Here is a 16155-nt window from a genome sequence, read left to right on the forward strand (position 1 = left end):
ACTCAAATTCCCCCTTTGCAAGCAAATAGGTAATTGGCCCTAGATGCAATGATATCAAGCGAAAATCACAATTATACATGGCTTAATTGAAGCAAAAAGCTTACTGTCAAGATAGCTGGCGAGGGAAGTAGATAGACATCTTCAGGGCCTGCCCAAGACATTATACTGCTCCAACCTTTTCGGTATATCAAAAAAATTTCACCGAAAAAATCTACCTAATTGCCAATTGACAAATGGCATCAGCAGCCCCAGATTCCTTCCGTACAATCCCGCGAAAAACCACACACCTCTCCTCAACCTAATAATTAAAAAATAACCCAATTCGCGAGCTTTCAAGTGGATACTTTCTCCTCCTCCTCCGCCAGGTTAGGAACGAAGAAAGACCATTCTGATCAACGATTATGGGAGTGGAGTTCTTCTTCTGAGAGGAGAACTCCGATGGGGGTGAGACTGGTGAGGGAGGATGGCAGGAAGGTCAAAGCTTGCAGCTTTGAGGAGTTCATCCAGAGGAGTTCTCTGGATTGGGGTCTATGGCCCCATGCAATCATAGCCGTCAATTGAGTACGTGATCAACGATTATGATGGGTGTAGCCTCACTTGCCAGAGCATGCGTGTCAACTTATGACTGAGTAATCTTCGCTTTCGATCAGTAGACAGTTCCATAACCGGGGGAGAACTGTTGTCCAGTTGGTTATGGAACTGTCCCCAAAGGGTTGACAACAGCCCTGAAGGCTTTTCACCTTCCACTTGTCAAGTCAGGCGTGGGTCAGGGATTGGTTACCCCAAGCCTACCTGGACATTAGCCAGTAAGCAAGCTTACTGACGCAGTGTTTACCTTCATTGCCCAAGTGTCCCCTAATTCCACGTTGATATTTTTCCTGCCAACATGGAGGTAGGGGAGGCAAGTATGGGGTCTCCCACCCCAGGGTGGTTCTCCCGCCTTTAACGGGGTGGTTCTCCCGCCTTTACCTCTGTTGAGCCTTTTAAAGACTTGCTCAAGTCCCAAAGCCCAACCGCTATATTTTTCGAGGCATGGGAGCTGCCTCTACCCCTGATCTTGTTTTTTTACGGTCTTCTTGAGGTTACGGGGGCTACCCCATTGGACCCAATCTTACAAGATATAAATCCCAGCCACTATATTTTTTGAGGCATAGGAGCTGCCTCTACCCCGATCCTATTTTACATCCTCATAGGGCTACGGGGGCTACCCCTATGAAGACCTGCCTGACTCGGCTGACCTCCCACCAAGGGAAGACTCCCCAAGGAAGTCCCTTCATCGTCAAGGAACCTAATAATTAAAAAATAACCCAATTCGCGAGCTTTCAAGTGGATACTTTCTCCTCCTCCTCCGCCAGATTAGGAACGAAAAAAGACAATTCTGATCAACGATTATGGGAGTGGAGTTCTTCTTCTGAGAGGAGAACTTCGATGGGGGTGAGACTGGTGAGGGAGGATGGCAGGAAGGTCAAAGCTTGCAGCTTTGAGGAGTTCATCCAGAGAAGTTCTCTGGATTGGGGTCTATGGCCCCATGCAATCATAGCCGTCGATTGAGTACGTGATCAACGATTATGATGGGTGTAGCCTCACTTGCCAGAGCGCGCGTGTCAACTTATGACTGAGTAATCTTCGCTTTCGATCAGTAGACTTCGATACATTTTAGTGGACTTTTAGCTTTCGTTAATGTCATACAAAGTTGGTATTTCTTTGGGATTAATGCACTCTTATCAAGATTTCAACAACTTTTTGATAAAGTGCTAATGCGACAATCATATGCAATTAGTTTACAATTCAAATAAGTTCAAAGTAGGACCAAAAAAAAAAAGTAGTATCCACTTATATTTCATGAGGCATGCTGGCTTGTATCGAACTTTAGTCAAAACACATTAATTGCAAAAGATGAATATTCAATATTTTGGGTGATTAGATTGAAAGTTCAATGACTTCATCATAAGATGTACACCGAGGCTTTGAGACTACAAGTGAAATGCACTCAAATTACCCTTACCAAACAAAAGCTAGTTCAAGGTGGTTTAACGTTTTAGTTTGAAAATTAGTTTTTTTAAAACTATAAATAAAGCAATCATAGAAAAAATTTAAATTAGTTTAGTATTTTTTTTTTATAGTGCTCAATAGTAGACTTATGCGCAGTAAGTAACAGCTAATCGTGAAATAAATGTTAAATCCCAAACGTGACAATAGTTAAAAGCATATCAATTCTAGAATGTTGTGTCCTGGAAAGCTATCCAAGAAGAGAAGGAAGGCATGTTATGGAAACTGGTCAGTGCCTAATTTTTGCAGTGCCGTTTGGAATAACGGTGTTGGTGGTCATCAGCATAGATTTCTCTTCCAGTCGTGTCCTGTCATTTTGAAAGCTACAGATGAACTTTCGAGGTAATTTTGGTCAGGTCACCATGCTCGGACGAGCTTTGTTCAGGTATGTGTCAACAATCTTGGCGTCGATTTGGAGGCGGTTATTTATGGAGTTTTGGTAATTGGAAGCTTGCAAAAGGATTGGGTAAGGAATGAGGGACGTAACGAGACGAAGAATACGTTCTCTTCAGAGACTGAGAGCATCACCATCGATATCACATGCCTGGGATTATGTCCATCATCATAATGAAATGGCTATAGTTCATTCTCGTCTTGAGCCGATTGGTCTTCTCCTTGATGAGGACATGATGGTACATCTGGTGATTTCTGGTTGGCTAGAATTGATGGCAGATAGAACGCAATCGAACAAGTTCTATTGCGAAAAGAAATGAATGAACGGGAAAAGGAAAATTTTGGCAAAACAAGAGTAATGAAACTGGCATACATTAGGATTAGCAGTTCTGGAGATCCATTCCCCAATGGAGAAACACAAGTAGCACCGATTGCATGATCAGAATTGGGATAAGACTACTTAAGCTAAACCATTATAGCAACCGTCCAGATCTATTCGGATCTGTTCTCGATTTATTGCATACAAGGAAGCTGAATCAGAAAGCTATATATTCTATTAATTTCCAGACAATCATTTTTCCTCCGCAAACAGAACATTTGCTTATTGAAGCTGAATCCGAAAGAGATACTTGGCTTGACAGCAACATCACTCATCTCCAACTGTCTCGCACAACTTCAGCGATGCATAGTGATTCCTAGCGAAGCTGTAGAAAGAAACCAAGAACTCTTCTGAGTTAGAAAGCCTGGACAGAAGCTAGGATTTGCAAGGGGAAAGGATAAATTTCCAGTAAAAAAGGAGGCAATGTTACTGTGTTAAAACAAACTCCTAAAAAACAACTATTCATTCATTGGAAAAGGTTGATCATGGATATCAATTGAAAATAGCGAGTGCTCAAGACTGCATCATGGGCCGCATGCAAGTGCAATAATCTGTGCAGATGAGGAATGATAATCAACTATTATCTCCTAAAAGAAACGACTGCTTCTCTCCAGCTAATACATTTTCAAAGTTCAATTCCGACTTTCTTTATATGGCTTGACTATCCCGCGGTTCGATTAGGGTCGAGTTGCATCCATATTCTCAAACTTGAGACATATTTTAACAGATGTTACTTAGGGTCCTTTTTACATATATGGATGAGGAATGACTATTACCTTATATTGAAAATGCACAATTGATTTGCTATTCTGCTACACATTTCACAATGTATATTTGCACAAGCATAAGCAAAATTAATAAGACAAGGAAGAGGTTAAGAAATTATCATGTCACCTGCAGTAGTTCATCCTGTTCATGGAAACCCAATGCAAAGAGCTTTTTCCTAATATTTTGCAGTTGATTTGTAACACCGTCGATGCTCATCCGTCTTGCAGGCACTTCATTTGAACAAACCACTCCAATATTATATACCATAACCAAACACTCTTGAAATATCCCATTGCTTTCAGAAAGCCAATGTTGAGGACTATTGGGAACGAAACGACTTTCTCTTTCTAGAAGTAGAATGTGATCTGTAATTTCCAAGGCTCGCTCAGGCAAAGCTGCTGTGACAAAACTACGGAGAGTCAAGTTGTCCTCAAATCTATCATCAGTGGGACTCAATCCCGTGAACATCTCTAGCAAGAGGATACCGTAACTATAGACATCGCCTTCTCTTGTGATCTCGCATCCCATTGCATATTCTACGCCATATTTAGATTGCATTGAAGATAAAATTGAGAGTGCCAATCATAAAAAATAATGTGGAGCACATATCATTAGAATAAAAAGTAGAGAGATTACCTGGTGGAGCATAACCAATTGTCCCTCTAAGACCCATTGAGCTCATTTGATTAGCAACAACATCAAGGGATGATCCAAGAAGGAATTTCACCAATCCAAAGTCGCCCACGTGTGCGACCATCTGAGCATCTAAGAGGACATTGCTCGGTTTTAAATCACAATGAACGATGGGGATGTGGCACCTGTGATGAAGATAATCTAGTGCAAAAGCAACATCAATAGCAATATTTATCCTCCGAATGAAATTCAACTTTTTTGGAAGCTCATTGCTATGAGATGATGTTGGGTTTGGATGTAGCCACCTTTCCAAGTTCCCATTGTCCATGAATTGATAGACTAAGGCCTTAAAATCATTTCCTTGATAATCAATACTCAAGCAAACTGTCAATATCTTCAAGAGATTTCGATGTCTAATATTCTTTAATGCCTCACACTCAACTATAAAGCTTTTCAAAGCACCATGACACCCTAAATGAAGCACCTTTACAGCAACAATAGTTCTGTCACCCTCGAGTATCCCCCTATATACAGAACCAAAGCTTCCAACACCGATCAAACTCATTGAAGAAAATCCATCAGTCGCTTTCAGGAGTGTTCCATAAGACACATTCGGACACGAATCATCTGTCGAACTTGAAACTGGTTTATTTACTCTCTTCTTCAACCAAAAAAGACATATAAGAGCAAGAAAAAGACATATTCCAAGAACTCTGAAAATAATAGAAACAGACGATATAATTATATTAATCTTTCTTCTCTTGGAGCCTTTAGATATGCAGTTGGGGAGGTGAAATTCTGGCAATCCGCCGCAGAGCTCATTGTTTCCAATAATGGAAGTACCAGTAGCATTCTTAAAGACTCCTTCGCGCGGTAGCATGCCTTGAAATTTATTATAAGACAAATTCAAAACTTTCAAGGAATGAAATATCGTTAAGAATTCTGGAATCTGACCCGACAAATTATTACATGAAAGATCCATCTCTTCAATGCCTCCCAACGATTTGATTGACTGAGGAATGGACCCATGGAAGAAGTTGCCCCCCATCCTCAATGTTGTCAATGAAGTGCAATCACCTAAACTGTCAGGGATTTCACCTCCCAACAAATTGTTCGAGATGTCCAATGAAGTCAAACCTCTCAAGTTGCCAACTTCTATGGGTAGAACCCCAGACAGATGGTTATGAGACAAGTCCAAAATGATTGCTAATGATGAGAGACCTATAAGCTGTGGGGGTATGGCACCACTAAGATTGTTATTAGACAGATCAAGAAGAATAAGAGACCGACAGTTCGATAGATGGGAAGGAATTTGCCCTTGAAATTTGTTCTTGCTAAGTTTTAGTAGAATCAACTTGGTTAGATTCCCAAAAGAATATGGGATAGTCCCTTGCAAGTTGTTACTATTGATCATTAGCATTGCTAGATTTTGTAGATTCCCCAAATTTGAGGGTATATTACCTGAAAGATAGTTGAGGGTCATACCCAACCTATCCAGGCCAACAAGATTCTCAATTACTTTTGGAATCTCACCGGATATTTGATTCGCTTGCATTAAAAGAGTCGTGAGAGTAGTAGATAGATTACCTATGCATTTTGGTAACACTCCACCAAACTCATTCACCTCAATTTGCACGTACATCAATTTGGTGTTGTTGGTCAATGAGCAAAGGAAGCTTAAGTCTCCAGGTTTTCCACTTCCAAGCTGATTATTATAGATTCTAAGTTTAAGAAGCTCATGCAGATTTTCAAATGAAGGTACACTCCCGGATAATTTGTTACTTCCAAGTTTAAGTGCCACTAGTTTTGTGGAATTCGATATCGATGGGGGAATCGGTCCCTCAAGTTGATTCTCAAAGACACTGAAATATTCAAGAGCTGGGAGTTTGAGGCCCATACTCTCAGGAAGAGTCCCTAGTATCTGGTTGTCTCCAACTTCAAAATTAGCTAGCGAAGAGAGATTGAGTAACGAAGATGGAATTGTACCTGTCAATCTATTTTGTCCGAGGCCAATGATTCGCAAGTTCGTCAGGTAACCTAGAACTTGGGGAATGCTCCCGCCCAATTTGTTAGTCATTAAATGAAGGATTTCCAATGAAGATAAGTTTCCAATGAAGGAAGGCACACTCCCGATCAAATTATTAACAGACGAAGCGAATATCCGTAGCTTTGATAGGGAACCGAGCTCCCTAGGAATCTCTCCGGTTAGTTGGTTGACTTGAAGAAAGAGGTAGACAAGGTTAGAGCAACCCGATATGTTTTTGGGAATTTCCCCAACCAATGAATTGTTGTCTAGTCGTAAGCTACGAAGACGGCGCAGCTGCCCGACTTGCGAAGGGATTTCATGACCAAGACTATTGTTGAGAAGCAACATTGCTCTTAGGAAGCTGAGATTCCCAATATGAGGAGAGATTGATCCAAAGAGTTCTTGTGATGACAAGTCCAGGATCGTGACCTTCTGATGCCACCGGCCACACGTAACACCATACCACCGGCAAAACTCAATGCTATCATTCCATGAGTTGAGCACGCCAAAAGGATCTTTGGTTATGCCAGCCTTAAATGCAAGCAATGCAATTCTGTCTGTTTCACTGATGGTGGATGAGACTTGGTAAAAGCACAATGCAAGAGCAATACCAAAAAGAAAATGGCATGACTGAAACTCTACAAAACTCATGATTGCGAGTCTCATGACTCAAAGCCTAAGGAAGCAAGTATATATGAAAGCGAGGCAAGAAGAAATAAGATGCAGGATTGGTACTAATGGAAATTGTGAAGATATTTATAAGAATGTGTCCATTTTTCTAGACAGCTTTTTGACGCGTTTTTTTTACTTTTTGGCTCGGAAATCATGGAACCGCCTTTTTTTTTTTCCTCCTTCTTTTACTCAGGGATCATTAAAGAGCCTTTTTCCTTTTTGATAGGGTGGAATTCTAGCTTTTCTTCCTTTTTCATAAGTCAGTAGTTTCCTGCCCCTTGCCCTGACCAAAAACAAAACAAACTAGAAAAAGCTTTGGCCCCATGCAAATTAAAGAGAAATTCCTCGCTTACCTTTTAATTAATATTTAAAGATGATGGAACAAAAGATGGCACTTTGAGCCTTACCAATAATGCCGTGTTCTTGGTATTGTCCAAAAATCTATCAATAATGCACGAACTGTAAATCTGTGATTCCCACAAATTTCAATAGTGATTATTGCAAAGGGTTCGTGGAATTTTAGCCAGATTATGCCCCGTGTTAAGGGTGGAGATGTGTGAGGATCCTGACTGGTTGGGATTAAAATGGAGACTGCTGCTTTATGACATAAAATGGAGACTCAAAAGATCACCGCTTCGACACATCCCAAAGATATTACCAAATAAATTACCTTGCTTGATGAGATAGTTTTATGCTGATGAATCTCCGTGCTCCATGGACAAAGCAAAGGCAAAATCCGCCCTTTAAAAGTAGTTCCTCGTGGTTAATTTATGCTATGATCTCCACTACCTATCTAAAGTACTTCGCACACAGCAAACAGAACCACTCAAATTTTTAAAGAAGCACGAGACGACCAGGAGCCACCCTGAAGCACCCTCAACATCAACTTTTTCTTCCCACATTGCTCCTCGTTGGACGTCATTCATCATTAATTTAGTCAAGACAGACAGGTAGCGTGTGAAAAAGTCAATATAAGTCGTTAGAAAACTACATAATTATGGCATTGTAAAATGTGTAATCCCGAATTGTCATTTTCGTTTTTTACTTGTTGAAACGAGCAAATCCCCATTACATTCAGAAAAAAAGAATTTATGAACAGAAAATACATACCTCTTCCTTAATCTTCACTTTCATCATAATAAATGGATAAGTAAGCAGTAAAAATTCAGTTCTTTACAAAATGAAAAAAAATGAAGATAATATATCAAAAAGTTTATTATACTCTTAAGGCACATTTGGTACCGCTTTTGTTCCCGAAAACAATTTCTGAATAGAAATTATTCTTTTTTATTCTGTTCTCGGGAACAATTTCTAAGCATTTTAAGCTGTTTGGTAACCGTCCAAAATTTCAATTCCCAGAATAGAAGTACTTTTGGTACCGTGCTCAAAATTTATACTCCAAATCATTTTCTTTTAATTTTTAAATAATTTTATTACTCTTTTTTTCTTTTTTCTTCTTTTCTTTTTTTCCTTTCTTCTTCTTCTTCTTCTTCTTCTTCTTCTTCTTCTTCTTCTTCTTCAAGTCGTCGGTCACCGGCCTTGGGATGATCGGCAACCAGCCGATGAGGGCCGACGACCTCATCGGAGAGTCACCGACGCTTGGCGAGACGGCCCTCATCGGCCGAGCCTTGCCAGCAGCTGGGCAAGCGGCCAAGCTTTGCCGAGGCTAGGCAAGCCTCGCCGATGGCTGGGCTTGCCTCCGGCAAGCTCGTCGAACCTCGCCCGGCCTCGGCGAGCCTCCGGCGAGCTTGTCGGATCGTTGCTGGTGACTGGCGGTAGTGGACATGAACGACGGACAGTAGCGGACAGCAACGGTGGCGGCGATAGCAGATGAAGAAGAAGAAAGAAGGAAGAAGAACAAGAAAAAGGAAAAGAAAAGAGAGAAAATAGTTGCTTGATTCTATAATTGTTCCCAAAAACAAAGAATCAACTTTTTTACTTCTCGATTCTATTCCAAATTTACTTCTGGGAGCAAAAAAATAGAAATTTGTTCCCAGAAACAAAAATTTATCAAATGTATTTCTGTTCCAAATCTACTCCCGTAAACAAAAGAACATAAATAAGCATTGTTTGGCAAGTTGCCAAACAGGCCCTTATACTACCTTAGGACCTTGCAAAGGAATTTTTTTTAATGAAAATGTCATCCTTTTAAACAGCTTAGCAACTTAGAACTTTGTAAGAACCTTATTATCAGCAGTTGAATACTGTCAAATAGAATTTCAAGAAATTGATTTATGTAATTTCATTGCAACAGTTGTCATCGCAAGCCTGCTTCCTGCATTTGATATGGAAAAGAGTAAAATCTTGTAATGTCAGAACATAAATGGACAAACTTCTCTATAAGTTATTTAGTAAGAAGAATCATTAAAAGGCAGAGAAAAGATTACAATGGTTTCTTCAAATGGCTCCGTGACGTTCCTGTATTTAAGTGTCAGGTTGTATAATCTGCACGGGCAATTGCAATTTGCAATCATAGTCAGAAAGAGAGAGACACTAACAATGCGTTGTTAAAGCAAATGTACAGCCGCTGCAATTGATAAAATTGATCAGAAAGTATTATCTTACTATTATGAAACCATCAAAAGGAAAATAAAAAATAATAAAGTTATACATACATGCCATTAGGAAGATGTTTATCGCACGCCGTACAACTATTTTGATAAGAATTTAATTAGCTAGATACTTTTTAAACACCCAATTACCGGAATTCCAGCATTTCCTATATAAGTTTGGAAAAGTACAGCGATACTTGTCACCTGTTTTGGTCGTTTTTTTTTTCTTGTTATGAAATAATCATTAAATCTTAAATTACAACTTTAATAGCTTGTGGGCAACTTTGAGACGGATACTATTATAAAAGAAAAAAAGATAGCACGCCACACGCCAAGGTCTACTTTCTTAAGTCTTTAAAGCTAAATATGAACCGGAGAAATTATAAAAAAAGTTGGACTCTAAATACAAACGGAAGAGACTTTTAGTTTTTGGCGTGGTCGTCACTAGTCAAAATGGAGTATTTGTTTTTTTTTTTTTTTTTTTTTTTTTTTTTTTGGTCAAGGAATGGAGTCGTTTTGATGCAGGATTCACGAAGGATTTGCGTGACATTTAACTTTATGAGGAGTAACCGTGTATGAGGTCCGGATAAATTTATTTCCTTGGGGAGTTGACATTAGTTTATGAAGTATAATTTCTCTATTTCTCTCGAACCAGATACAATGTTATTCTTAATATATAAGGAGAGATATGATAGTTATGCGTCATCATAGATTATATTGTTCATATATTACGAAATTTGCATCACAAGTTCCTTGGGAAAATCGGCCACAGTAGACTCTCGGGCCTTTCTACAATGCCGTGGGAAAAAATCACGGCAAAAAAATTAAACTCATTAAAAGAGGTTGAACAACTAACGGTGATTGTAAGATGTTGATTGACAAACATTATCAGCTATTGGATCAACAGTCGTGCTTGATTGAACCCGATAATTTTATTATGAATTAGCCCTTGACATGGCAAAAATGCCCATAAATATTACTTGCACAAGACTTTTAGATGTAGAGCTATAGTTTTATAGCTAATAAATGTTCATCCTAACGAAAATCTGTAAATAGAAACCAACATCAAGTATAGATATATTTAGTCCATGAGGTCTTAAAAATTTTCGCCTTCATTGCCGTGTAAGAAAAAGAAAACATTGATGGGAAAGTAGATGATTGGAAACGATATTTTCATTTTCATTCTTTCTTAGCCTAAAATGAAAAAAAAATTATTTTTCAATATCTCCATTCTCATTTTTTTTGCCACAAACCAAATATATATTAAAAAATGGAAAACACTAGGTCTTCACTATCTTTTTTTTTTTTTTTTTTTTTAGAATCACAACTGAAAAAGTTTTCAAAATTTACTCAAACCTGTCCATAAAAAATTAAAAAGAAAGAAGATAAGGACTAAACGTTAAAGTTTTCACCAGGAAAACAGCCCATTAGCAGAGGTTAAAAAGATGGAAAATAAAAGTTTCCACAATATAATTTATACATGTGTCTTATCACAACTTTTTAAGATGTGATTATCAACTAATGTCCATAGGGAATAGCACACAATATTTACACAAGACTTTTTCAAGTGTATGATTATAATAATTATATGGGAAGACCCCTAATTTCAAGGTAGGTGCTGATTTGCTCTTCCTTTGACCAATCAAAGAAAAAGCCAAAGAAATAGATTCCAAAAGACACACACTGGACTCGTGCTGTTGATTTACATGTGTTTCACCTGAAATCCTTTAAGATGTCTAGTCTGAAAAGCATTTCCACAGTTAATTAGGGAAAGTGCCGATCAAGACGGCTTTGGATTAAAGCATGCATGCAGCGTGCTGAAAGAGGCAGCACCCCAATGAACAAGTAAAGCTAGGAGTGGCTGTAATACCAAGATTACAAAGCAGGTCAAATCGCTTCTTCTTGTAATGCAACTAGGACCCATTTGCTTCCATCTCTAATTCCTTCCCCGTTCTTTTTTGCCACTACTGATTTTGGCTTGCTATTATCCTCCAAGTATTTATCGATCAACAATGCTCGAGATGCATTTTGCTGGCAAATTTTCTTGTGAATAATTTGACTTCATTGAACGACTTTTAAATGCAAATGAGAATGAAACTATACAAGATAAACATGATTACAAGTATCTTTCTTGTGGACTATCAACAATTGCTTGGAGTTACTACTCTCCATCAGTAGAAAAGTGGGTTTCATCCTCGGCGGTGTGGAAGTAAAGAATGCGAAATGTTTACAAGTATTGGGACAATTCTTAATTGTGAAATTAGTCACACAGGATTACATCACCAGAATTGAGTAATGCTAATTCTACTAAACCATTGTTGGACCACCCCTGGCGTGGAAATTAACCTTCCATAGATTCTACACGAGAAAGTTGAATACAAAAAGAGTAGCTTCTTATTCCAGATTACCATATCTGTGTCCCTAAATAGTGGAACGTTCCTCATATAGGAAGCTTGTAACTGACTTAGCTTTGCTTGCTTACCGATATCTAATTATTTCATACATTAAATTTACATTGGGGAGCAATTCCTAGTTAAGTTGTAGAAACCAAACATTGAAAAATCAAGAAAAATATTTAGAACTTAATTGACAAAATTGAAAGGTTGAAGACTAAATTGACATGTACAGTAAATTTATAATTTTTTTTTTATAATTACCTCGTTAACCGCATTCTTGTTAAAAACCCAATTACAAAAGTTTGTCATTTCCAATATAAGTTTGGAAAAGTATGGCGGTACTTGTAATCTATTTTGGTAGGTTTTTTTTTTCTTGATACAAAATAACCATTTAATTTTAAATTATGAATTTAATAGCTTGTGGGCTACTTTGGGACGTGTACTATTTTAAAAGGAAAAACGAAAGTGTGGCACGCACCAAGGTCTCCTTTCTAACTTTCCAAGTCTTTAAAGTTAATGTGAAAAAGGAGAAATGAGAAAAGTTGGATTCTAAATTCAAACGAAAGAGACTTCTAGTTTTTGGGATGGATGTAACTTGTCAGCATGGACTAGAGACATTTGGACGTAGGCTTCACGAATGATTCGCATGTCATTTAACTTATGAGGAGCAACAGTGTATGTAGTCCGCATAATTTATTTTTCTTGGGGAATTGACATTAGTTTATGAGGTATTATTACTCTATCTCTCACTTGAACCAGATAAAATATAGTACTTAATATACAAGGAGAGAGATGAAAGTTACTCAGCATAATAGATCATAGATTTTAAGTATGTTGAAATTTGCATCGAGTTCTCAAAAAAAAAAAAAAATCAGCCCCTATAGCCCCTTAGGCTTTTCTACAATGCCATGGGTGAAACCGCTACAAAATTACTGAGAGGTTGAACTACTAAAAATGATTGTTACACATTTATCGATAATCATTATTACCATATCAACGGTCTCATTTGATTTTATTGTTTTTGGTCGGTCCTACTTTACTCCTATTCTAACTCTCACTCTCAGATTTTTGCCCTACCTCCTTACAGGGTGTGAGAGTTGAAACCCACACTTGAAACTAATTCATCCCCACCCCAACTCTTCCTGAGAATGTGGGGATTCGAATCACCCACCTCCTGTTTTCATGTTGGAAGGGTAGCCACTGGGGCAAATTCCACAGTGGTTGTCTCGTTTGATTGAGCTTGATAACTTTTTTGTGAATTAGCCGACACATGGGAAAAGTAGATGATTGGAAACAATATTTGAATGAAAATAAGAAAAGCGAGCTTTCATTAAATCTCTCATGATGCTAATATTTTTTGTTGTCATTCTTTCTTAGCCTAAAATATAAATATGATTTCCAATATCTCAATTCTCATTCAATTTTTTTCCACAAACCAAATACATATTAGAAAAATGGAAAAAAATGGGTCTTCACGTTTGTTTTTTTTTGGTGGAATCACAACTGAAAACGTTTTCAAATTAACTCAAACCTATGTCCACGTCAAATTAAAAAGAAAGAAAATGGGAACTAAATGTTAAGTTTCTACAAGAAAATAGCAAATTAATAGCAGTTAATAAGATGGAAAATAAAAGTTTCCGTAATATAATTTGTATAGTTGTCCTGCCATAATATCTTTAGACGTGATAATATAAGTTTCACACATATGATTTAAGCAAGACTTTTTTGAGTGTATAATTATAATAATTATATGGGAAGACCCCCAATTTCAAGGTAGGTGCTCATTTGCTCTTCCTTTGACCAATCAAAGAAAAACTAAAGAAATAGATTCCAAAAGACACACATTGGGCTCGTGCTGTTGATCTACATGTTTTTCACCTGAAATCCTTTAAGATGTCTAATCTGAAAAGTATTTCCACCGTTAATTAGGGAAAGTATATGCCGATCAAGACGGCTTTGGATTAAAGCATGCATGCAGCGTGCTGAAAGCGGCAGCACCCCAATGAACAAGTAAAGCTAGGAGTGTCTGTAATACCAAGATTAAAAAGCAGGTCAAATCGCTTCTTCTTGTAATGCAACTAGGACCCATTTGCTTCCATCTCTAATTCCTTCCCCGTTCTTTTCTACAATTCCACGGGGAAAAATCACTACAAAATTACTGAGCTCATTACGAGAGGTTGAACGACTAAAAATGATTGTTACACGTTTATCGATAATCATTATTGTCATATCAACGGTCTCATTTGTTTTTTTTTTTTTTTGGCCCTACTCTACTCCTATTATAACTCTCACTCTCAAATTTTTGCCCTGCCTCCTTACAGAGCGAGGGAGTCGAAACCCACACTTTAAACTAATGAGTCCCCACCCCAACCCTCCCCGAGAAGGTCGGAATCGAACCCCCACCTCCCCTTCCATGTTGGAAGGGTGGCCACTGGGTAAATTCCAATGGTTGTCTCGTTTGATTGAGCTCGATAACTTTTTATGAATTAGCTGACACATGGGAAAAGTAGATGATTAGAAACTGTCACGCCCCGATCCTCAAGTGCATGCCCATCCCTTGGTAGTCGATTAAATAGCGACGTCCCAGGACGTGTTGCCGACCCATTCATTTTGATGCGCATGCGGAAGCGAATAAATAAATCCCCAGACAACACAAAGATGAGATAGAAAAGCAGGGCTAAAATTTTGCAAACTACAACACACCTTTATACACAGTAGACTAGGTGATTTACAAAACTAGCCTATATTCACAAAATCTACGAAAGATCGATCCTCAAAACAAAGCTGTCCTATGACGAGCTAGTCAGACTCATTTGTCGATTCTTCAGTCTCCACCAGGTTTTGGATGAGACGTCGGGTTCTCCAACGCGCCATTGGGAGGGTTAGCTGGATCCTCGTCTAGAGCAGCATCAATTACCATAGCGGGGATATCAAAGGTCCTAAGGGGACCCACACTGAAAACATTGGGTCCGTGGCGGAACCATGCTTTGAATCGATGAGGTATCCTATGAGATGGATTCTCTTCGACCCAGATAGTGGTCACTACCAATTCATAGACCTAATGACTTCTGGGTCGGGGTAACTAGAAACCCGCTCGAAAACCATCATAGGATAGCCAAAACGTTCAGGAGGATTCGCCATCTAAGAACCTGAAAATGTTGAGCACACGACAGGGTAAGACAACGTCTCAGCAAGTCCACCTCCTAAACTCCGATTAGGAAGGAAATACGCCTAAAGGCTACCTATGCACACACGAGATTGATGATTTGCCTTTGCCTTAGATTATTCTTGCACGTCAATACAATTCATGATCTCAACCAATTCACTCAATTCAAATCAACCTATCAATCAATCAATCAATCAGCTCAATTTCATACCAACAGTATTATCTATCAATTCAATATGACCACTGCTCACACAACCTGAAATATTCGGTCAATGCTCTCACAAGCTGCAATATATGGTCATAGCTCTCACAAGCTGATATAACGATCTTAGCTCACACAAGTTGATAAGGTATGCTACTCTCACAAGCTAACGTATCAAAGCCCATGGGCTGATACAGTATACTGCTCTCACAAGCTGACGTATCAAAGCCCATAGGCTGATACAATATACTGCTCTCACAAGCTGACATGCACATATGCTCTCACAAGCCGATAAATAACCAAGTTAAAAGTACCCAATAAAAATAATCGTGTGTGGGTACACGGTTGGCCTGAGCCAAAAACACAATATCTTTCTTTTAAAAAATCCCACTAATTAATATAGTCTATAAACACATTTTTGGCATTGTAAATCGACGCTCGGTATTTTATAATTAAATACTGAAATTACCCAATTTTGGAATAAATACCCAAAATTACAATTCTCACACAATTTACACAAATCAACACTCAATTAAATAAACTAATCATACCATTGCAAACAGCACAAAATTCCGGTCACCAGCTATCCCGCATAATTTTTGGAAAATAATAAATAATTAAATAAATACCAAAATTAATAAAATACATTGAAATGCCATAAATGCAAACTTAGGCCGGAAATGCCTAATTAAATACCAAAACGGGCTCGGAAAAATTTTGAACCTAATTAGATAAATAATACAACCAATCTAACCACCTAACATGCAATAACGAGTAATTAAATCACTAATCCGTTCTAATGAATCACCTAAACCATACTTAGCCTAAACTAATCAACCATTATGCATAATTAAATCCCTAAGTAGAGTTTAGTGAGTGAACTCACCGGTTTTGAATTCCGATGAGTCCACAATGACGG

The 16155-nt window shown here is 38.3% G+C and overlaps 1 protein-coding gene across 1 annotated transcript; it reads right to left on the minus strand.

Moving 5' to 3' along the window:
• Positions 1–3088: 3088 nt before the first annotated feature.
• On the minus strand, positions 3089–6899 carry LOC108957432 (probable LRR receptor-like serine/threonine-protein kinase At3g47570). Its single transcript, XM_039306825.1, has 4 exons — positions 5136–6899; positions 4226–4883; positions 3716–4125; positions 3089–3196 (listed from the first exon to the last, which is right to left on the minus strand). The coding sequence occupies exons 1-4, from the start codon at positions 6897–6899 to the stop codon at positions 3089–3091; spliced, it is 2940 nt and encodes a 979-aa protein (XP_039162759.1).
• Positions 6900–16155: the final 9256 nt, after the last annotated feature.

Source organism: Eucalyptus grandis, chromosome 2 (assembly GCF_016545825.1).
Source record: "Eucalyptus grandis isolate ANBG69807.140 chromosome 2, ASM1654582v1, whole genome shotgun sequence".
In the NCBI taxonomy this organism is placed as follows: domain Eukaryota; kingdom Viridiplantae; phylum Streptophyta; class Magnoliopsida; order Myrtales; family Myrtaceae; genus Eucalyptus; species Eucalyptus grandis.